This window comes from Falco naumanni, chromosome 4 (assembly GCF_017639655.2).
Source record: "Falco naumanni isolate bFalNau1 chromosome 4, bFalNau1.pat, whole genome shotgun sequence".
NCBI lineage: Eukaryota > Metazoa > Chordata > Aves > Falconiformes > Falconidae > Falco > Falco naumanni.
The window spans coordinates 23,844,419-23,869,134 of NC_054057.1; the positions used below are offsets into that span (position 1 = coordinate 23,844,419).

General features: G+C 37.8%; 1 protein-coding gene across 2 annotated transcripts in view; it reads right to left on the bottom strand.

Annotated features, from left to right (window-relative positions):
* NFX1 (nuclear transcription factor, X-box binding 1) overlaps window positions 1-24,716 on the bottom strand; it is a 75,125-nt gene that overhangs the window by 24,083 nt on the left and 26,326 nt on the right. For both annotated transcript variants that reach the window (XR_005827376.1, XM_040590271.1), the window contains exons 6-20: window positions 22,038-22,109; window positions 20,218-20,357; window positions 19,038-19,137; window positions 18,595-18,812; window positions 17,386-17,483; window positions 15,890-15,920; window positions 14,484-14,566; window positions 13,861-13,969; window positions 8,406-8,525; window positions 7,644-7,723; window positions 7,080-7,310; window positions 6,715-6,788; window positions 4,012-4,113; window positions 629-670; window positions 173-271 (exon numbers count right to left, since the gene is read on the bottom strand). Coding sequence is in view for 1 of the 2 variants with exons in the window: in XM_040590271.1 (XP_040446205.1) it covers window positions 173-271; window positions 629-670; window positions 4,012-4,113; window positions 6,715-6,788; window positions 7,080-7,310; window positions 7,644-7,723; window positions 8,406-8,525; window positions 13,861-13,969; window positions 14,484-14,566; window positions 15,890-15,920; window positions 17,386-17,483; window positions 18,595-18,812; window positions 19,038-19,137; window positions 20,218-20,357; window positions 22,038-22,109 (1,599 nt within the window). In the remaining variant the exon portion in view is untranslated. The remainder of the gene's footprint in view (window positions 1-172; window positions 272-628; window positions 671-4,011; window positions 4,114-6,714; window positions 6,789-7,079; window positions 7,311-7,643; window positions 7,724-8,405; window positions 8,526-13,860; window positions 13,970-14,483; window positions 14,567-15,889; window positions 15,921-17,385; window positions 17,484-18,594; window positions 18,813-19,037; window positions 19,138-20,217; window positions 20,358-22,037; window positions 22,110-24,716) is intronic.

A 24,716-nucleotide genomic window follows, 5' to 3' on the forward strand; every position in this document is an offset into this window, starting at 1 on the left:
TCCTTTTGGAGGTCTTGAGAAGCGTACATTACCTTCTTTGACTCCATTATCACCTACAGCCAAGGTTTGAGAGAAAACAGGCATTTTTTTCAAGAGCAAGTACTGTTTTGAATTTCCCATCTTGCTCTCAACACTGTTTACTTATGACACTTTTCATCATTAGAACACATACCTTGCATCTTCTTTTAAAAGGTCACTGTACTTTGGTCCAGAAGAACGGATATTAAAAGGATCAGAACTGTCATCTATTTCAAGAGCCTCAGCAAGACGCCTAAATTTGAGGGTAGCAAGAAAAAAACCCAAAACATAACAAAACCACAACCAAACAAAAATAAACACACAAATCCCCCCAGCCTCCCAAACATGTTGTCATTGAAGAGTAAAGATACAGGTTACTAATATGGATGAACAGCTCGTAAAAGGTACAGTCTGTACATTTGAAACTCATTTAGGACTTTTCACTAGAATATTCTACTCAGATCACTCAGTATAGATTGCTGTAACACAGGAATCATCTCCACATTTATCAGTTCTCTAGGTCATGCAGGAAAGGATTGATATTTTTTCCATATAGCATTAACTTTCTGAACCTGGACTACTGAAAAAAGCAAGCAAGTTCATTGCCCACCTGTTCCTCTGAAGAGCTAAGCATTCCTCATCACACTGCAACCTGAAATATAAAGGAAAAATAAAATTAGAATCACTGCTGCTACTCATACTTTTCAAAGTGTAGCTTTGTGGTGTCATACCATTATCATAGCCTAAAGAAGAGTGTGTGAGAATAGTTTATTGTATTACATCAGATAATACAGCTAAAAATAAAGATCTTTGAGCACATAAGACCTTCTCCAGGTCTCGAACAGAAGCAGCAATTACCAAAGCCATGCAGAAGCTGAGAAAAAAAGCTTCTGAACTAGATTGTATTATATTGGTAAATTAGATCGTTGAGGAAAAAAATGCAGTTGGTATCAGCATTGAGGGGATGCTAGGAAGGATGGAAAATCAGTAAAGGAAGATGTGACAAGGTCATTTACTCCTATGCATCAGAAAAAAAGAGTAAAGTTAGCTATTCTTATGGAGGATTATGATGGACCATAAAAATCACTGTTTCAGCTGAGCCCATAACTTCTAGTGTTAGCAGTTACGAATTTCAGGTTTTGGTCTAATCTTTGAAAGGGATTTTATAATTTAAGGGACTGAAATGTCAGAGAAGGATCAAGAGTTCTCCAGAACTTCACAGTGGCAGTGACAAACTTCTGCCCCTTAGACTGCATAAGTGAGTTAATTCTGTTGATATAAGTTCCTTTATTTCAAACAATTTCTACAGGGGATAGTGGTTGGCACCCTAAGATCAAGAGCCAATCCAAGTCATTTGCTTGAAGAATCATTTTCTCCTCCTGTAAGAGAGGAATGTAGCCAATTTAGAGAAGCTACCCTAGGTCTGGCCAAATCTGCCACAAAAAAACCACCCCAAACCCTAATAACGAAACAAAACTAGAGTATAAAATGTTTACAGGCAGGACCAGAGAAAGAAACAGAGAAAGGAAATATCTGCACAGTTTGCAGAAAATATTCTGTTATTGTAATTAAATGGAACGGATTTGTAAGTTACCTTGAAAATACTGAAGTATGACAATAAACTGGAAATTTAAGAATAATTATTTAATGTGCCACCATCTCTTTTCACCACCACCCCTGTATTTGGTAGTTGAAAAGAGTGGGGAAAGGAGAATACTTCCTCTGGCTGTCCTTGAATAAAAGCCAACTGCACAGTTCAGATACCATATTACGAAAGACCTGCACAAAGAAAAGCCATTTTTGGTAATTCCAACTATCCAAGCAAAGGGCAGTGTAAGTCTGCCCACACAGAAAGATGAGCAGCAGTGACTACAACACAGCCTGCATTACACACTGTGAAGGCTGGGACACCAACAGACACTGGTGTCTTATTTGCATTCCTGGAAAGTATACAGCTGTTATGACAAGACTTGCAGCTTCAATAGCTGAAAAGGCCATTCCTCCTTCTACCACCCCCACCCCCACTCTCCCCGCTGAGTTCTAGCACAGCCAAATGGTTGTTTGCTTTAAACAGTGACTTTGTTTTGGAGAAGCTGAAGTTAGCTTCGTATCATTGAGTATATTTATATCTGGTTTGCACTGCGATACAAAAAGAACAAAGTAGTTGAAGCTCAATCTGGTTAAAGCAGAGATTATTCCACAGTAATTCTAGAGACAAAATTTAATGCTTATATTGTACATTTTTGAGTACTCAATTAATTGAACCAAACAGGGTAGGCAAAAAAAAAAAAAGACTAATTATTGCTTCCTATTTGTGTCTTTATTATACCATGCTTATATAGTGCTAATATCACTGTCTTTAAAGTCACGTGCAGGAATCTGTATGGCTCTCCCCCTTTCACCTTGCTCCCCAGCCCCACTCTGTTTGTAAGTATCACACTGGCCCAATGAGAACAAAGCTGGAGACTAGGATGAGCAGGTGCTCCCATGTGTCATTTCTGCTGTAAGTTCATCTTGCCTATACACTGAGTTAAAACTCAATGCAGAAAATGTTCCAAAAGGACTGTAATAATGTGCTCCAATTTCACAGACGTTAAACAAAACCAGAAGAGAATGACTAAAAAGGTTCTTGAAGTATGCTGGAGTTACCTTTTGATACAGGAAGTCATGAAGCAGCTGTACGGGAAATTTCACTATTTTGACTTTTACAATATAAAGGAACATTAGATTTTAACACACGTAAACTGACTCTGAAATAATCAAATTCACAAATAAGAAAGGAGAGTTTTAACAGAAATAAAATAAAACCAGAAATTAGGGACTTCAAGGGCAAAGACTTGAGGAAGTCAGATTTCTGAAAGAAGCATGTTGAAAGAAAAAAATTCTTTTAAAAGTAAAAAGACAAGCTATTCCAAATCCTGAGGAACATCAGGAGGAATGGAAAAATCACAAAGCTTAAGTCACAAGAGGTTTTGGGACTTAACAGCAAATTTGCAGTGCCAGCCAGTATGATAACACAGAAGTGCCAAACTGAGATACAAATGGAAGAAAATAACAGTGTTTGGTTTGGGCCCCTCACTACAAGACAGGCACTGAGGGGCTGGAGTTGTCCAGAGATGGGCAGTGGGGCTGGAGCACCAGTCTGATGGGGAGCAGTGAGGGAAGTGGGGGTCTTTAGCCTGGAGAGGAGGAGACTCAGGGGGGACTTTATTGCTCTCTGCAGCTGCCTGACAGGGGGGCTGCAGGCAGAGGGGGTGTCAGTCTCTTTTCCCAGGTAAGAAGTGACAGGACAAGAGGAAACTGTCTCAAGCTGCACCAAGGGAGGTTTACTTTGGATATGAGGATAAGTTTCTTCACTGCAAGGGTGGTCAAGCACTGGAACAGGCTGCCCAGGGAGGGGGCTGACTCACCATCCCTGGAGGTGTTTGTAAAACATGTAGATGAGGTGTTTAGGGACACAGTTTAGTGGTGGGCTTGGCAGTGCTGGGTTAAATGGTTGGACTTGAAGATCTCAAAGGTCTTTTCCAACCTAAATGATTGTAGGATTCTATCTAAAAAGGGTAATAGAGAAATATTATAAATAGTAAGATGATGACTAGGGGAAAATATGCCCTGTTAATCATCCAGGAAGTAATGCTGGATGCTGAAACAGAAGATGATAGCAAAAAGTTATACTGTCTAGATATCTGAAAAAAATACAGAGAAACTGTAAGGAGCTTGCTGGGTAGAAAGAAACTCTAAACTAAAAATTATATTGTTCCATACATAATTCTAACAAACCAGTCAATGATAGAGAACTCATTCTACATGCAAGAAAAAACACGAACCACTAAGGAACTACAAAATACTTCTAGCAGTATTGTTAGAGTCAGGCTATTTAACATCTTCCTATTTTAGGTAGTATTTTGCTCACAATATTACATATTTCCTGCATTGCCTATGTTTCAGGTACACGCAAGGGTTTCAAATATGTTTCTACATGCATCTCCTTACCTTGCCTGCTTCATTTCTTTTTTTGTAATAAGCCTACTGATTTCCACGGAATCTCCAAGCTGTAGATCTGTTAACTTAGTGGCTATAGATATAGCAGCTATTCTGAAAAAGAAGAGTGTTAAGACTTCATTTGAGACAGCATGTAAACCTCTGAAAAGGCATATAAAGCTGCAGAATTAAGCCTCCGGGTGGAAGATGAACGACAGACTGACCATTTCCTCATCAGATTACAGAATGGGACTAGTTCCACATCACCCGGTTTTAGGAATCTTAACTAGCTACGTAAATTAAGAAGTTACACTATCATCTCCCTCAAACAACTAGAAGCAAGACTAACACATGGACACGCTTCTTCAGCGAATTTTTCAGAGCATCAATTCTAAGCAAGTCTAAACTAGGCAATACAAATACTCTTTCGTCTCACCTGCTTAATGTTCAAATGACAGCTAACCTTATAGCTTTAATTACCTTTTAACTTCTATGTGATTCTTCCTTACCCACGTGCAACTAAAACCTGTACAGTGAATTTATGAAGTCCTTAGAAGTTCGCTTAGAAAATATGGATGATACAAGTCATAAGGAAAGAGCAAAATGCCTACTGATACTATTGTAATTTTCTTTTGAACGATTCTTCATCATTCCCTTCAATAACAAGCCTTCCCAATCTGATTTTCTTGCTAAAATGCCTATAACTAAAATATACAAGTTTTTAGTGAAATATTCCACACCATTCTCAATGGAACATTCTGTCCTCTGAACAATCTTTTCTGTTAAGTTCAGATAAAAGAATATGTTTGACTGTGTTTTGCATCACAGAGAACTAATCATCTATCAGGAAGGAGGTTAATCATATTACAGAAACACAAGAAGCACCAAGAGGCACCACCATCAGCTTCATATTTATCAGGTGGTGACAAAGTCTAGGTAATGGGCAACAAAGTCTAGGTAATGGGCTGTTAGATGATGTGACATCATCATTTGTATCATGTGTACAGATATAGCAGCACACTCCACTCCCTCTTCCCTTTCCTGTCCCCTTGGGCATTCTTTCACTGATATCCACTGACAAAGCTCAAAGTTTTTTCATCACTCCCGTAATGTTTTTAAGAAAACTTGGATACCCCATTAATTTGCTGACCTTTCCACAGTAGTACTACAAGAGTTACATTGTTGTGTTTGTTTTTTGGCTTTCATTTTCTCCCCAAGTGCATAGATGGTGGGGAAAAAAGTCAAACTTAACTCCCACAAAATCAGAGTATTTTTCTTTCAGCAACCTGAACGGCTGGAGTTACCATACAAACTCAGCCGGCATTCAATGCTGCTTTTGTTAACATCACATGGGGCAAGGGTAATTTGTAAACATATATGAACATATTTGAATGAACAGAGAGGGACACTTGATTTAAACTGACCGTTTCTTTCCCTTCCTCTTGACTTGGGCTCTGAGTAGATAAATAAATACGTATGTGTTCAGCAAGGACTCCCACTGACTTTCAAGAACCACTTTCAAAAATTTAGACTTGTAATTACATTACCTTCCCAGTTTATAATTAACAACAAGTATGTGTCCAATTAAATTGGTTGAGTCAGTCTTCTGATTTGTACCCATAGTGAGACAGATCTTAACAAAAAAAAAACCCACACCTTTTTTTCTAAAAAAGAAAAAACTATCACTACTCCTGTAAGTCTATCTTGCATTCAAATTAGTATTGACTGCAATTGTTCTTAACTGCTCCCGATTAGCAAATTTTTCTCCTCATTCTCATTAGGTAGTATTAAGCACCTATTACGTAGATGCTAAACCACCTTCTATCAGAATTTGAATCTGGGCAGTGCTCAGCAGGAACAAAGCAGCATATCCTAAGCTGGGCTAGTATCTGGCCCTCAAATAGCAGTTCCAAATAATAATAAAAAAATCATTAAGCAGCTTTTTTAGAAAGGAAGAATCCGTGACTGTGCTCTTCTATGAACTGGGATGAAGAACTCTGGTTGCCCATCAACTCTGCACTTTAATTTTTTGACTCTCTCTCAATCAAGGCCTCAGACTAAGTTTTTTTAAAAATTATTACTGTTTTGCTATTTTCATTTCAAAAGTTCCAAAGCCCTACTCCTCTTCCTTGCCCTCTCTCATAAGAGAGAAAGCGAAATAAGTTTAGAAATAGGATCTAGAGACAAATTATTACAGAAAATGGAGCTGGGTAGGAATCAGTTTGCATATTAAGAACCAAGATTTAGATGCCAAAGCTCTCCTGTATACATTTTGCTATTTCAGAATAACTTTAAATCACTCTTGAGCTTCCATCACCTGTATTGACTAGGTTCCATCACACACTAAGGGAAACTTGACAGCAGCTCACACATGGACTGCTACATGTAATCACCTACATTCAGAAGCCTGAACCTGGAACTGCCCAATTAGTCTGTATCTGGTTGCTCTGTGTGGGTAGAGCAGAGTTCTGCAGATGGGAAATCCCAGCCTTGACACACCACCACAGTTACACTAGCAATGGTGAAGAGAGGAATGTATTCCAGTACAGCATACCTGGTATGAAAGCCCAGGGGACTACAAAAAACGAAACCATACATGTAAGTACAAAAAAGTGTGGGAAAGCATGTGAATTAGATATATTTAGTCCAGCCTGAAGTTTAATGAAACTGAAAAAAAGTCCAGTAAGGAATTAAAAGAATTATTACAATACAAACCTTTGATACGTATTAGATGCTTCTGAGCAAATCATACTCTCCTTTCTTCTTCCACACTCACACTGAAGATCGACCTGTTGTACCACACAAAAGAGTATCTTTTTAAACTTTTTTCTTTTTGTGGCCATGGAGGAGTGGAAGGAAGGTAAATCTATTCTTTTTGTAAGTCCCATTTTAGTGGAAAAATGGTTAATTAAAAACGATGAATAGCTTTTTTAGAAAAACTCAATATTGTAAGTTTACAGAAAAAATGTCATGCTATCAATATACAAACATGCCATTTTTTGTCACAACTGTTACTTGCTGACAACTAAACCATAAAATTTGCCTGTGAATGTGCAGTGAGTTTTCTTTCGGTATCTAACCTTTGCATTGCAGGATGTTGTCGGGCAGGGTGAAGAAGGATGACATGGAGCCATACAGGGATGATTACAATATAGCCTTGGAATAATACATGGCTGTTTACACTCTTCATCTATAAGACATTCTCCCTTATGACAGATTCTTTTACATTTGTGCATTCCACATTTTAACATTTGATTGCAGCGAAGTCCGCAGGAAATGTCAGTGAGATGACAAGGAATATTACTTCGCAGCTGGAAGAGGGGAGGAAAAAAGATGAATACTAAAAATGAAAAACTACAAATGCAAATCTCAAACTACTTCTAGTGTTCACACCTTCATTTGGCACTGTCCACACAAGAATCTGAATACTAAAATATCTTACGACAAAGACTGAGTTTTTCTTTGTATCATAGTCCAAAATAGCAGTTGTTCTGAATGCATATAGCAGAAAAGATACACTTTTCTGATTTAATCAAAACTCAAACTCCAGTAACATACTCCATTCTAAAGAGGCTGCAAAAAATGTAAGCCTACAGTCCCAGAACATTATTTAGTATTCAAAAACATTAAGTGTCCAGACTTACTTCATGCTTGCCCATACACCATTTCTGAGTGAGATAGGTACAGGGTGGACATTTCTCCTCGCTATGACATGAATGGTACACTGCAGCCACAGAAATATAAAAGCCAGCACAGTTTTATCAGCATACTTCAGTCAAATGCATTAAAGGAGACAGTGAAGTCCATTAAACATGAGTTTGCATTTCAGAACTACACAATTTATGGGAAGTATGACACTTTATGCAAGGATAATCTGTTCTTTAAAATACTCTTTAAAAATTATGATTGCAGTTTTCACGTGAATATTATTCCATATTTTTTAAATTAAATAGCAGAGAATTTTGTGACTTCTAAGCAGAGTTGTGCTATCAGACAGAATTTGTCAGAAAGCGTATCTATTTGACCTGTGCTATATTTTTGGTGATCAGCCAATATAATTCCAAGAAATGTAGAAACTAACTGTTACTAGACTATCCTACTGTTTCAAGAGAGCAAATTAATCTTTGGAATATAGCATGTAATGTGTTGTGACTATTAATAATGATAGGAACAAAATCCAATGTTTCACCAGTCAGAAGTATCACTACTAGTATTCACAGCAAGTTTTTAGTTGGTCGGTTTTTAAGCAGAGACTTTTGGAAATATTTACAACTACTGAAAAAGCACCTAATGAAAAAGCAAATATATTCTCAAACGGACCTATGTACACTTTTCTACATTTTGATTAAAAAAAAACAAACAAAAGAAAATAAAAAACGCAAGCAAAACTGAATGGCCTGACTTACCTGGATGATCACAGTCATGTGGCCTGGTGCACGTTTTTTTACACTCTGGTGGCTGAGTGCCACAGGGCACAGGGGGGTAAATCACAGATTCACCACAATAACAAGTTAACTCGTCAAAACCTGAAAACCAAGTCAAATATATCAGCATGGTTACATGTATTTGCACTCGTCCTCTATGAGAAATCTTCAAATAACATGCAAGTATTTTACTCCAGCTTTGATTTTTGATATTTAGCACTTTGATATAAAGTGAATTTATTAACTTTTGTGGCTCCTGTAAGAAAACTGGACTGTGATCACTTCATTAGGAATTGTGCTTCCTTTTAGAGAGCAGTTCTTTGACAGCACCGTTTTAAACTTGAGCAAGAGAGATGTTCATGTCAAGTTGAAACCTGTTGCTGTTCTATCCTTGACTTAAAAATGGGGAGGTACCTCTTGAATTCCCTTTCAGAAAGCACATCATCCAAATCTTGTGCTCCAAATTTCTCCCTGCCATCATTTTTCCAGACCAGTGGTTAGACTTTTTTTTTTTTTTGCCAAGCCCTGCACATGGTACCAGGAAGATTCCAGAGAAAATTACCAAAAGGCAACCAGTTGTCGACTTCTTCCATGATTTCTTCTGTATACTTATGTAATTTGGTATTACATGGATCCTCATAATTTGTCCAAATACTTCAAAACCAACTTTATTTTATGTGTTTTGGAAGTTCTGTCTCAAACAGTATACCTTTCCCCCCCCCCCCCCACCTTCCACATGTAGGAAATTTTAAAGTCATCACAAGATTCCAAATCTCGGTGATAAAATAAACAACAGAATAGAAATACTTACATATACCATCCCAACTAAAATTTAACACTGCACAGAAATTAATACAGTTCACTGCTGGTTTTCAGACTATAAAGAAACTGGGAGGGAGACTGATTGGAAAGCAAACTACAGTTCAAGCATAAATCCTTAGAAAAACAGAACAGTACAAAAATACTATCAGAAGTCATATAGAAGAAAGCGTGAGAACAAAAAGAGAGTATGTTTGGTCTGTAAACAAACAGAGAGAGTGGATCAGGAAGAACAAGACAGAACGACGGAGAAGATAAGAAAATAATGGGGCAATAAAAACAAAACAACTCCAACCTGAAGACAAGACTAGTGTGTTAAGGGAGCTGCTGAATTCAGTAAGTTCTCTGACTCTAGGAGTCACAAGATTCCTACTTCCTAGTCTACCAAAGCAAAATCTGGTAACACCAAAACCCCAGAGATTCCTACTGTCCACTTCCATGGATATGATGGCTGCTGGGTCAATATTCAAGTCCAGCCAGCAGCAAGACTGAACACGTCTTCCAGAGAGACAAGACACACAATCCATATGTGACAATAGCATGACCGGATGCACTGACTAACACGGAGCCAACTGAACAAGAGTCACGTGAACAGGAATACAAACAGTCAAGTCCTCTTCCTCCTCTCCAGCTCATAAGGATTGAGGTTCACTAGTGAGGACACACACACACCCCCTCTAGATGCACATGCACACCACATTCATGGATCTCAAATACAAGCATAGGCTCTGTCTAACATCCACACCACGACAGAACCCTTACCTAGTATTGGCTGAAACCTCGGGTATTTCCAGAGTCAGATCTCCTACTAGCCAGTCAGTCTAGCCTTGAAGCAAGTTCACTAGGAAGTTACCCAGGCATACACAGGAATTAACAAATTAACAAATTAATCAAATTAACAAGGGAATTGCACACAGCCCCGGTCTCTCCAGGTGCTAGCACCCTGACCAAGGGGCCCCTATAACTTGTGATCCCACTCTCCAGCTGCTGGCATACTGTATGCCCGATCTCTCCAGTTGCTAGCCTAGACTATGTGCTCCCATGATCTGCAGCCAAGTTGCTGGCATTTAGACTTCAGAATAGCAAATGAGATTACACTGAAAGATACTAAATCTTATTCTTAACCAGGACACAACAGACAGTTGTCACCAGGTGCCCAGGGCTGTCAGAGATGTGCACTGAACCAGCAGTTTCATTTGTGCAAATGGCACCTTTTATCACCCATTCTCTCCATTTTCCCATGCATCCACCTTGATTCCTCCCAAATAATCTACCAAAGTAAATTTTTCCCCATTGGTCCCAGTTTGGCTACATCTGTACCTAAATCTGCTACTACTAGTATCATTTGCTAGGTCATCCCAGCATTGCACAACTACTTAATTCTGTTGGCCTTGCAACAGTCCACTCCCAAAAAGGTTCCCAGTACCTCCCTTCTCCAATCACCTGTGAAGCTCAGTCATCGCTTGCCCTTAACATCTGTGAAATCCATCCATTCCTCATGGTTGTGAAACTTCTGTCAGCTTTTTGCTGTGTTTTTTGTTGTGTTCAGAAATTTCTCCCATCCAGTTGTTTTTTTATGGTCTGTTCAGTCAGCTAAGTCTCAGGCCAGGTCCTAGTCATTTACCCATGTATCTTAGAGTGCAAAAGTTACTACAAAGGATCATAATTTTTGTCTAATGAGACTCAATTACAATAAACTCCAGCAAATAAGAGTGCTAGGGAGAACAAAATGTTAACGGTTAGAAGGAAGAGCTAGAAAGTAATAGGAAAAGCGCAGAACTTTCAGAACATCCATGGACTTTCTGTGAAAAGCAAGCATAGAAAGAGCAGGTCTTTTTCTGTCCCTCACTGCAGGTCTTGAAACAACCTATAACCCTCCGGGCTTCAAAGCCACAGATCCTCCTTAGTCCAGGATGATGAAAGGTCAGAGACCAAGGTCCCTGGAAGACCTGAGTGTTAGACAGCTACACTGGCTGCTTGCTATTGATGAGAACCAGTAAGTAAAGAATCTTAATTATAATGAAGGTTCCTTAAGTAGCACTGATTGGGATAATGGTGAGTGCAGAGAAGTCTGATCCACAGTAGAAATACAACAACTGACAAATTAAAAAAACCAAACACCCCCGCCCCCCAAAAAAACCTACAAAACAAAACACCAACCCTGACTAATGCTGACATCATTTATTTTCCCCAAGAGATGTACTGCTGTTTGGAAGTAGACTGGGTGTGTATAGACACCATGGCATAGAAAGGGACCTCACCTCCCAGCACTGAGGCAATGACACTTGAAAGGTAAAGTACCTGGGAAGCACACAGAACCACAGAGGTGTAGATGCAACCTAGTACTGCACCTTGATGTGCATTACCATTCCCAGTAAAACCAGGAGTGGAGATGGAGGCAGGGCAAGAACTCCAATCTGAACAGTAAGTGGCTTGCAGCTGACTATGCCATGGCAAATGATAACATGGCTGATACACCCAACTGAAGAGTGATGGCTAGACAGGTGGATCAGAGTCAAGGATGGACTTCTTAGTGCTGGGAAGCACTCCGCATCAGCTACAGAGTCAGAATCATGTATGCCTCTGAAATCTCAACTAGCAGCATCCAGGGAAAGCAGGTAAGAAATCTTTGAAGATACTGCTTAGCTGATTTACCTCTGGACAGATTCAGAACGGTAGGTTTCAGGGACACAAAGGTTTAAGCCAAATGATCGTAAGTATCTGGCTCCTTGAGTAGTGAGCTGCTTTTCCTGTGCTCAGAAAAGGGCCTCACTGCAGAATTTCAGCAGTGAAGCTTTGACCTCTCAATTGCACCACATACAACAGTGGAAAAATTTACAGGGTAGGCAAACCTTAGATCTCCCCAGGCTAAGACAGGCATCTGAATCTTAGGCCTGACAGTGAAATACAAACCTCTGCAGCAACGCAGAGAAGTTTAATGAAGTTGAAGATCAAACCCATAAAATCCAGTGAAGGACAGCCCCCCCCCCCCCCCTTTAGAAAAATCTATGCAATCTGACTGAACTATAGCAGCAGTTACTAACAGGACCTCTGAGACGTTCTGATTCCTATTTTGCTTTGTGAAGAGAAATGTTTGGACACAATCTTTTTGGGTTAGTTTGAGGGGTTTTTAGAGGCCCTACTGCCTTCTCTTTTCCAGCATGTTTCCAAGAAAACATGACCTCCATAAAAATGGAGTGCTTTGACTATGCCCATGTTCATCTGAAACAGGACAGACATGTACTACTGCAGCTAAGACCCTTCCAGCTGTAAACATACTTGTCCCTCTCCTTTACACAAACATCATGAGGTCTGGTTTGCACTTTCAGCATCTCACTATCCTCTTTCCCACATCCCAGTGAGCAGTTCCAAAGCTGCACCCAGTTTCTGAGAGAGGAGACTCATTTTTCTCCACCAGTGACTGCAGAAGTACTAGAGAAAAGACAGTATTTGATGAAAGCCAAAGGGGAACTACAGGTGAGTTTTTATATTCCATTCCAGAAACATTCCACTCACAGTTTTATTGTAGGTTACAGCAGATGCAAAAACACACCTAGAATTCACAGCTGTAAGACTTAATGGCAATGGATTTAAAGAAAATTTTCAAACTACTTAAGCAAACACTAAGTGGAAGGATGGATACAAGCTGAAGAATCCACTTAGGGCTGCTTCTGCCCAAATTTAACAAATTGCATTTAATAAGCAGCTTATGATTTCTGTGATAAGCTTTATCTACATAAGAAAAGGGAAACCTGTATTAGAATATGAAACAGAGAAAAAAAAAATTAAAACTGCCATCACCCATGAAGAAATTCCAGATCAACTAAAGGTTCTGCTAGCAGAAGGAAACACAGAAGCATTCTTCTGTCTGCTTCAGGCCAAAATCAGAAAATGTATTATTATCTACCTATTACAGTGGTGCAAAATAATCAACATATGGTCCTCTACATCGAGTGATAAAACGTAGTTGTAGAAAACTAGTGTATTAACTGGCACACCTTTTAACACTTGTCTAAAGCTACTGCACTAGCTTAAATCCTTAAAACAGTTCAACAGTCCTAAGAAAATCAATACCTGCTGGCTGTCAATCTATTTCTATTAATTCAGTACTAATTTCCACCATCCAGAACGTGACCAGAAATTCTAAGACACACACGACTGATATCTCTTATTTCTTCAGATGGTCCTGTCCAGAGAAAAGAATTGCTACTGTACCATTAGGAAAGTCTGAATTCTAAGCAAATAAAATTCTGCTACATACTTTAGCAGTTATTACATTGTTAAACAAGAGCTCCCTTAACTTAGAAATTACCTTTCTAAACTGCTTTTGTTTTCCTTGCATAATTCCTCAAATATTTTAAGTGATTACTGGATCAAGATACATAACTAAATATATTTCATATAATTCACTTTTAAATAGTTAACTATTAAAATCCAACGCTTAGTAATCTCATCTGCAATGAAATAACCTTCTCTTATGAAGAAACAGAATCAAAATCAACTGCATATTCTTCAGGTTCTGGTCAATTTTGATCACATTCTGTGTCCAACTCTGACCATTTAAGTGAACAAATTTCTATAACTTATAAGAAATAAGGTACTCCTGCAGATAACTCACTTGTTTGCCAGCACGTTTGACAACTACCCCGATGACAAGGTTCTTCACATCTGTGAAGCCCACAGTTGAGTTTACGACCACAAACCAAAGAACACTTATGTTCTGTGTCCTAAGGGAAGGCAAGAAAGAAAAAGTAAAATTAAAATATAAATCCTATTAGGATTGGGTTTTTTTCTGTGAGGTCATAATGTACCAATTGACAAAACTGTATGGTGCAACAAATACCTTAGGCTTGATCTATACAGTTTTTCCATCACTGTATGGATACACAATTTTTAAAGCGGATTCTGTTAAGACCTCTGTTGCAGACATAGCTACATCACAGCTTATGCTTCTTGTATTAAGTAATATCCTTCCCCTCCCCGTTCTCCCTGGAATCAATGCATTGACAAAAACTACCTTTACACTCATTTAATTGCATTTAGGCTGGAACGTAGTTTTACAATTGTGATAACCATAAAAGAAATGCTGCAAAATAAATGTACATGCACACAAACTTTCCAAGCACAACCAATACTGCAAATAGAGGCTGAAGATGCACAAAAATGGAAAGATACAAAAGCAAAAATGTCTTTTAACACACATTACAATGAACAATTTCATAAAACCACACATAAACTTACCACACAGCAAACTTCATTACACTTGTGTCGTCCACATGATCTTTTCTTGTTGCATCGCTTGTCACACATGAATGTGATAGCAGCTATGAAAACAAGAAAAACAAACCAAGAAACGGTCATAACTTCTGTCTTTGCTTATGCTAAGAACAAAAGCTGCAATCACATTATTATGCTAAGGCTATTGCAGCAGAGCATGGTCTAGAAGAGACTAATACAGAGTAAGTCAGCAAGCAAACTTTTAAAGTATTTGCTCTCCCACATTAACCCCCCATGTGAACATTTGACTTCCTTTAAACAAAATCATGTTCAAAAGGATTTTGGACAGCAGAATACATGAAACCAGTTTATTTCACATTACTCTTTACACCATAAACTCTGCAAAATAGAACACAGCAAACAGGATATCCTGATACACTGGAGTACCGCAAACATCCAATTTAAGACTGCTCAAATTCGTAAGACAGTAAAAGTCAGCTAAATACAACTACTGCTGATATGTTAAGGAAAACAGTGCTGACAAAGAACATCCGTATCACTATCCACAAGTGACAAAAGCAATCATTTCTGGATTCTGAAAAACATAGTCTTCATAGACAAAAGCTCAAATTAGGAAATATGCGTATTACTTCAGTATCTTGTAAATAAGTACCTCAGTATGACAGGGGCCCATCAAATAAACACTTCACTGAGGTGAATTTTAGATGTGACATCCAGAATACCAAAAAGCGTCAAATGGGAACTCTCTACCAAGCTCAGATGCAAAGACCAGCAGCATAAAACTGTGAAGCAGAACTAAAGCTTGTATTTCCCCAGGAAGCTGGACAAGAGCAGAGCAAAAGCATAATTTTGCATCTGAGCTGTGCAAGTTGACCCAAAGACATGCAGGATGGTAGGGGGCAACCTACTGAATATGGCAGGTGGCGGAAGAAACTGTTCAAATGGGAACAGACAGCTCGTCTGGAATCTTTGAGATCAAATGCTGAAGAAGTCTTTCCTTATGCAAAAGATGTATAGAAATGAAAGAGGTTTATCTCAAACCTCTTCCTGAAAGTAGTAGCATCTCAAAAGGTGGCAAGCTCCACATGGAAATACTGATTAAAGAAGCAATACTGACCAGATGTTTGCCAACTCCATCAATCAAACCCCAAATTAATATGAAATGTGTATTGTTTTAAAAACAATTTCACATTACATCATAGAATGGTTTGGGTTGGAAGGGTCCTTAAAGATATCTAAGTCCAAGCCCCCTGCCCTGGGCAGGGACACCTTCTGCTACACCACGTTGCTCCCAGCCCCATCCAGCCTGGCCTTGGGCACTGCCAGGGATGGGGCATCCACAGCTGCTCTGGGCAACCTCTGCCAGTGCCTCACCGCTCTCACAGTATTTATTCAACATAATATTGTACCTTTATTTCTGAGAAGAGCACATGGGACTTCCTAGGAAACAAAGAAGGAGCCATTAGGTTAAAACAGATGAAACAGCTGAAATTTACTTATCTAGAAAATACCGAGTCACACGGTACAGAAGGATCAACTCAGTTTTTACATGTATAACACTTCCATACGCAAAAGTTAAAGAAAAGCTAGGAAAGAATCCTTCTAAGAAAGAACTTTTTAACATGGTACTTCTCCCTTAGAGATCCAATACGAATGAAAATAAAATTGTATTCCCACTCATTTCAGCAGATAACACTGTGAAGTGACAGAAACAGGTTTGTCCTAAGAAACTAGAAGCTTGCATGGAGGAATACAAAACAACCAAAACAGCTCTCCCAGAGAATACTGACAGGACACAAATACGTGCTTTAATCAGCTGTTCCAAAAACGCAAGTCTGACTTGATATGGGGGGAGGGGAGAGAGTTTAGGTAAAATTTTGATCATGAGATTTGACTTAAGACCTCAACATGAAAACGAAAGGCAATGGATGAAAAGAACATAGATTATCAACTACATTTGAACCTTCAGTCATCACAACTTGACATTCTAAGTTGTCATTTCTGAGCACCACGTTTTTTTAATGACATTTAAATTATCACTGTTGATCATAATTTTTCAAGTAGCAGCTTTCTGGTGTCTGAGAAGCTACACAAACTAAAACCCAAACTTCACTACTTAGTTTCAGGCCTCGAACAATAACCTGAAGCCTTCTACCCCATAACTACCTTCAGCACACTGATAGGAGAAAACTTCCAAACTCAAGCAAGCCTCATTCTTATGTACTTATAAACTTATGTATTCAGAAGCCATCCCTACTTACAAATGACATATAACAGGTCAGAAAAGTCATCAAGGCTCCTGTGATAGTAACCATTTCAGTAAGTTTCAAAGTTAGTAAGTTTCAAGATAGTAAGATTTCAAAGCTATTATGACAGAAAGTAGCATAGTTTAAAAATACACTACTTATAACAACTGCTGAGAATCTGCTAGGTCACTATATAAATGTGCAAAGAATGGGGACCAGTAAAAACTTCATCTTCTTTCTAAAAAATTCTACAAGTCTACAAGCTATTAATATAAATTTTTATTTAACTTTTTATGTTGAACTACCTTTCTTCCCACAGTTTACATTACTCTTGGTAAAACTACAATTCTTTGTGCTATATAAATAATGCAGGATAATATAGGACTTCGCAGCCAGCTTAAACATGATTCTGTGTAAATGCTGCAAAAACACTTCAAGAATTGCCTTCACAGTAAGAAATTTATGTTAGCACTTCACAGTATAATCTAGCTAGCATCTATCAGTATACAACGAAGGTTTTTGCAACTAAGAAGCATGGTTCCTTAGACTTTCTAGCTTTGTTTTCCTGGACAACTTCAGCTCCTTTTTTTTCCCCCCACAGCTTTAAAAGAATCAACAAAGATTACCAGTTTCCAAGTAAGGAAGTTTTATGCACTCACCTTTTTTTTGAAGCCACACCTACAATAAATATTTGATGTGTGAGAACACTGTCTACAGTCTCCTTCATGGCAAAGGCTTTCACATGTATGAACGAACTCTAGCAAAATGAAAATACAAAGATCAATAATTAATAAAAAAATTTAAATCCATGACCTGGTACTCCATATTTATTAGGAGCATCACTGGTCAAAGACACTAAGCTTACGTGCAGCTGGGTTTCCAAACAAGTTCACTATTTTGAGTTAAATGTGCATAACATTTTGTCATTATTTTCAGCATTTTAATCATGAGTCAACAGACTGACTTTCAGGTTTACAATTAACATTGAAAATGCATACATTTTAAGTATTTTTTATATTACATATATAGAAAAAAACAAACCAAAACAAAAAAGATTTTGTGTGATATTATCTTACCTAAGTTCCAGGAATTTTCAGATAAGTTTTTCTTTCTTTTCCACCCAAAAGAATCACTTACTATGCATACCTTCATATTTCACTTACTAGGTTAACTGAAATGGAACTAAAAGCTAAATCACTCATTCCCTTTCTACTTGTTGCACTTGGACTGACAGAACAGATCAGTCAATAAGAAGCTGTTGTCTTGACATCATTGGCCTCTCTCCTCTCTAAAGTCTAAAAAATCACAACTAAATATGTAGCCTGTAAAACTGGAGCTTCGTACAATCTCACCGTTAAACACACTTGAATTATCTAATGCACTCATTCAAGTGTCAAGTTGTGTCTGCACATAACTTCCTCCAACTTTTCAATACTACTTACTTTGTGACACACAGCAGCAGGAAATGAGCGTTTACTGCAGGCATCTGAACAAAGTAATTTGTCTACCATCCTCCACATGAGAGTCAAAGATCTAGGTGGGCTTTTAAAAGACATCAGTGCATGCTGCTCTCTGGAAGTTCCTACAGGTCTGTTCCTCTACCAGTATAGCAAAGGTGCATGTAAACAAAATTTAAAAGGCTAGCTAGTGTTAGTGCTTCCTAGAAAAAATTATTTTCTCATTTTAAGGTATTATGAACAAACAGCCAGACAGCAGGCTCTGCAGGGGCTTTTACACTCAGTTCAGTTAAAACCTCAGATCACCAAATAATTACTTCTTGAAATGAAACAGTTAAGGACCACTTTTTTTTTTTTTTTTCTAAACAATGAGGTAATTTGAATATTCTGATTCAATAAAGTTCTAATTACCATAGCTACCACAAGAAAGAGGTTTGCCACATGTTTTTCCACAGGACGGGATAGGGTCTGTGCATACTTTACGTTCAACACATCCTAATTCCAGTAACTTGCTGAGAGGAGTCTGACCACAGGGACAGCGATACACTACTTGTGGAAGTCGTGGACAGAGCTGGCAAGGCTGAGGGTGGCATACTTGCGTACAGTTGTGCCTCCCACAATTTAATTTTCTGGAAAAACACAAAACCAAAGAAACAAAAACCAAAAAAAACCAAACAAACAAAGGAGAATTATTTAAGAGAATCACAATCACAGAGTGTGAATAAAATGGCCTTTTAAGAATTATTTATAAGCATATATATTTATAATTTCTATATATTATTTCTAAATTATTTCTAAATATATATATTTAGAAATATAAATATTTCTAAGTCACTAAATTATAGTGACCTTACTTGCCACATATGTTCTGACATGAGAAATTCCCAAATCCATCTGAGAATTCTTCCTTTGTCCCACACAACACTTCTTTAAAAGTGCTTCCACAGTAACACACTGAAAGAAAGCCATATTCCATAGAAAACACAAGAGAATGTCAGTGACAAAACACCTCCAGCAGTACCGCAAATATAAAAAGGTAAAATGTGAAAATTTATTACAGTCGTTTTTCAGAAGGATAATGAAGTTGCTCTTCTTTAGATTTATTTCAGCAATAGAGGTTTCTCAGTCCTACAGAAGTTTGAATTCCTTTTCTATTTCTTTTGATAATAAGATAAAACTAAAGGGGAAGTACTATCTGCACAAAAAGCCTACTTATTAAAGCAGTACACATAACAAGTTGATTATTATCTTAAAAGTTGAGAAAATTAACTCACAACTTCCTATATAAACTGTTCAACAAAAATTTATTTGTATACTGGTACACATACTTGGACAAATTAATTTACATTCAAGACCAAGTTTAGAAAATTTTAACAGAAACCACGAGTAGCTTGTTGAAATGTGCTTTCCTATACCTCTTTCTATTCTTCTTCCACATACTGTTTAATCAAGTCTCAGAATTATAGTAAAAGATTAAGTGGGATCATAAGACAGTTCAGGTCAGAAAGGACCTCAGGTGACAGGCTAGCCCAACGCCCTTACTTAAAGCAGAGTCGGCAATCAGATCAGGCCATGATACTCAATGGTTTTTATTCAGCTGGGTCTTGAAAACCTGCATGTTTCCAAGGAAAGAGTTTTTCCTTATAGCTAGTTACAGCGTTTTAACTTGGGCTCATTCTCTCTCATCCTCACCACATGCACAGCCCGTCTGCAGCCTTTCGAGTACCTCCAATCAGCTACTCAAAGGCCACTACTCAGCTTTCCCAAGCTAACAGAGCCCAGTACCACCAGCCTGTCCTAACAGAGCACATGCACCAACAGCCTAATCACCCTGGCAGGATTCTTTCTATTCATGTTTACATTCCTATTTAAATGTACAGTGATGCTGACACATTTTCCATTTTTTTTTAATATTCTAGCAATAGATTTTGGTTTTGTTAAGTAAAAATAAAGCACTTGCCTCTTGGTACTGGTTTTTTCACCCTTTGTTTTCATAGCATAGAGAGGATATACACAAGGCATGCCAATACTTACCTTGCTGTACTGTTAATTGGCAAGGTGAACATTTTCCTCCATGGCACACTTGAGTACAGCTGTGCTTACCACAGTTTAAAGTATTTCCACATACATTAGAACAATGGATTTTTGTTGATTGGCCACAGCGAACGGAATGACTGTAGAGAAATGACACCATAGTCTGTCAGGTACCTTAGTATCTATAGAGCATTTATTATAAAGGAAAATACTTTTTCAGTAAAATGCCAAAGCCTTTGAAAGGCAGCAGAACTTAATGAAATAGTTTTTAGGAAATAACCCCCTTATTTTTCCTCCCTACTTACCCTCTCCCACCCCTCAAGAAGTAGGACATGTATCACTGCAATGAGTCTACAGAACTTTATTTCAACAAAATGGAAAGGAAAGAGCGACACCAACTTGAACCTAATGTATGGTTATGCATTTTGCCAGAAGCACAGGGATTTCTATTATAGGATCATTTAAGTCTTTGGAAAGATGTCTAAGTCCGCTGAGCACAATGAAGATAGGGATATGGGTTTAAGAGTGAGTCAGTCTACATTAAGAGTTCAGTTTTTTTAATTAATTGTTGAAAAAATGGGACAAAACAATAAGTTCTCCTATTTTTCCATTCTGGCTGGCCTCACACAACAGCTGTAAAGTGTATGTTTGGAACAGTAACTTCGAAAAGTCTTAAACTCAGAGGTGCCATATCATACAACTTGGATGCTAATACAGCGCATATTAAAAAAATGCTATTTAGAAGCAAGTATTAAATGCAGTATTACATTATTAAATTACAACAATCAGTAACATGGTGAAAGGAGCTGGCACCTGGGAAAAAAACAATAAACTAAAGTTGGTTGCATCTATTAAACTTTTAAATGCAAGGAATAGCTAGAATAAAAAAAAAGTGGTGATGTTACCACATAAAATAAAATTCAGTAATCTACAACGTTTTTCTACTGAAGACAAAGTGCTTTCAACTACAAATACAGCCAGAGAAATACCCATACCACCTTCTGAAAAATTAAGATCACTTAACAGTACATTCAAACTTTCAGAAATAAGTGTAAGACTCTGAAAAGATATTTTTTTTCTAGAGCAAAAATGCTAATGCTCTAATGCTAATTTAGCTAAATGCTAAACTGAATTAGGTTTTTATTTGTTTTAGTTCTGGAAATGAGCACAGGTCAAGCATTTTATTATCAGTTCTAGGTAGCTAGAACAGGGACTCTAAAGACTCAGAACAACTGAATATGAGAGATCACAGATAGTATGGGCAGCACAGTCTTGCTGTTGGCAATGACTCTATATACATCAAACATGCAAGAAAAAAATAGCCTTCCAGTCTGGAATATACTACAGACTCCTCTCTTGTTAGTGGTACAGCTTCCCAGAAATATATGTGTTACCTTTGAAATTATAATTTCTGGAATGGAATAACTCAATATTGCATTGCATTCCATTCAATTTGAAAAGGTGTGAACCTTCTTCCCACTTCTTTCTTTGTGTCTTCCACAAAATAAAATAAAATAAATACTGGAATAGGATTTCAAAATCAAATAAACTCATAGACAAATAAACTGAATGATTCAGCTACATGTACCATAAATTGACTTTACACACAGACAACTCTATTCTTGTTTTTTTCTGAAAAGATTGTCATTGTATTTTTTTGAATATAAAATTCTCAAAGTTATTTTAGCACACAAGAGTTACAGCTCAGAACAAACTTTGTTCTGTAAACATTTGATAAACTAAGAAAGAAAAATTTTAATATATAAACTTTCAATAAACTATTATTATATATTTTGTTTCTATAATAGAAGCATTCTCACCTTGTTTGTCCACATTCACATGTTTTTGTCACAAAGGCTGGACATGAAGGGCAAGGTCCTGGATGGCACAGGCTTAAAAATAAGTCAAAAAAGCAAACAAAATTGTAAAATTAACTTTAGCTTTACTACAGTCCCAGAGAAACAATCACCATGATCCAATGTGCAGTGCATTATCAGAAGACTATACAAGCTACCTACACTCCTGCAGGGTATGAAAGCATTATTAACACAAGTAAAAAATACTAAGTATTATAGTTGCATCAGTCTCAAACATCACAGATGTTGAAGGAAAACTTCAGTATTCCTGCTGCTGTCAAATCAACAGTAACAGCGCTATAAAATTTTGTATTTTGCATTTCACCAGCAGAAAAATGCATCAACTCAACCATGTTCATCACTGGTAACACTAAAAACAAACATCACATGTCTGAAACATTAATACTTTTCTTTCTTCAATGACCTTGTATAGATTAGAGACAAAAACTTCTCTATGATTTTCTTCTTTTGGGAGCTGATTCTTTTATTTTTGAACACAGCATTTCTAATACCACCAGTAAGAGCTGCTGCTCCTTTTCCTGCAAGGTAGCACATGGGAGATGCAGCAAGTCTGCCTCAGTTTTCTTTCTTACTATCAAGTGCGATTTCCCTTAAGTGTCATCAGTGCCAGTCCTTCCCTGATTACCAGAGCTCATTACCTACTTCAAGAAACACTAGGTGGTCCCTATCTGCATATAGACCTGTACTGGGCACAGACAAGCCCAGGTTTTCGAAATTATACTTAACTTGCCTGCATTCTTCCTCAGCCAGCCCTCATTCCCTTTTTTTGCAAATATAGCAACACCCCTGTGGAGCAATTATTATTGGCCAGGACTGACCAGCCTGGATGTCCTAGCCAACAGAAAGAAAAAACCAAACCAAAAAAAAAAGCCACAAACAACAAACCTACCACCACCAAAAAGCCCATAAACACAGACTACCCAATTAGATGGCAATTACTAAATTCCCCAAGTACAGTTGTTATGTTAAGTACTAATTAGTTAACCAGTCACTATAGTCATATGCAATATAACCAAGTCATGTCAGCAATTTGTCAACAGCCATCTGGCTCCCTTCTTCCTCTACCACTCCTCCCAGTTGACAATAAGGCCTAACCTACCACCCAACTTAGCTCTAACAGTGAAGCCAAGCCACGACATGACAAACCAAATCAACGCGAAACACCACAAACAAAACCAAAAAACAAACCACCAAACAAACCACAACCCTCCCTCTTTGAGAGGTCAGGCTTATGGCAAAATAAGAGTAAAATAAGCTCCAGGGCAGGCATGAGGAAAGGGAGAAAAGAGCAAAACTGATGGAGCAGAGAAAACGATACAGAGGGAAATGGGGAACCCATTAAATTAACTAAAACTGTATTATGGAACCTCAGACAATGAGAATTAACTTGCACATTCAGCAACAGAATATGTCTTGTAAAAGGACAGCACTATGTATTTCACTGTCTTGACTTTAACTCTCACTGACGCATGCAGGATTCTAAAAGCTGGATGTCAGCTTATATACTTAAGAATCAGATTAAAAGTAGACATAAACTCAAAATACTACGATCTAAGTTGTAACTGGGAAAAGGGCGAAGACATATCATCTTCCCATATCCTGTCATGCTAAGTTTTCTACCTGGTATATTATTTTCCTCAACATTATCATATTCAAGCAATGTTAACATTGCCTCTATGAGCCAGTCTTGGCACACTTTTCTGATGACACCACACCACCCAACAGCAGCTTATACTGATCACAAGTATTTTTAGGTTGTAGCCACCTATAACAGCAGACTGCAGCCTTAGAGCAAGATTCCTTCTGTTAGAAGAGTATAACGCAATTAATTTCCAGACACGTCCAAGTTTTGACAAACGTGTTTCTGAGACAGTTTTAAGTAAGCTTGCATCATTTTGTTCATACGAACAGAAAAATTCTAGTAATGCAAAAGCTAACACTTTGAAACCAACCTTCTAACTTTAAGAATAAGCATTCTGTATGCACCCCTCCAGATACACACACTTGCACTCCACTACTTAGCAAAAGTGTCTGGTACTTTATGCAGAAGCTACAGTATGTCTACAGTTCCAGGATTTACTTGATCAATACAACAACAGTGCAGATTGAAATCTGAATTTCCTTCAGCACAGACACACAGAGGAAGCACAGAAAATTCTCCTTAGATGATAAAGATGGGTGGTACCTTAGAGTTTTAGTCTGTTTTAAGGGACTAAGCAAAAAGTTAAGTTAAAAAACAGTGTAACAATCTAAACTCAAAAGGACAGGCTGAAGATCTCAGCATTAACTTCTGTTCAGTGAATGCGGAGTCTTATTTTTACTGAAGCACCATTATCTATCATTGGCACAGACATTTCACAATTTACTGCTGCTACTCTGACAACTGGCATACAAGAGAAGCTGTGATGACAGATACATCTAGACATAGGAAAAATTAATCTACCATTTCCCCGACAGTGAAAATACTAGATACTGTAAGACAGCCCAAAGGGACTTCCAGGAACTGCTGTGGAAAAGATTACAGCACCAAAGAGCTATGAAGGAAGACCAGACACTACAGTTTAAACAGGTAGAGAGAAAATTTAATTTACTGCCTTTCTAAGACCTTTTTCAAATGCTCTC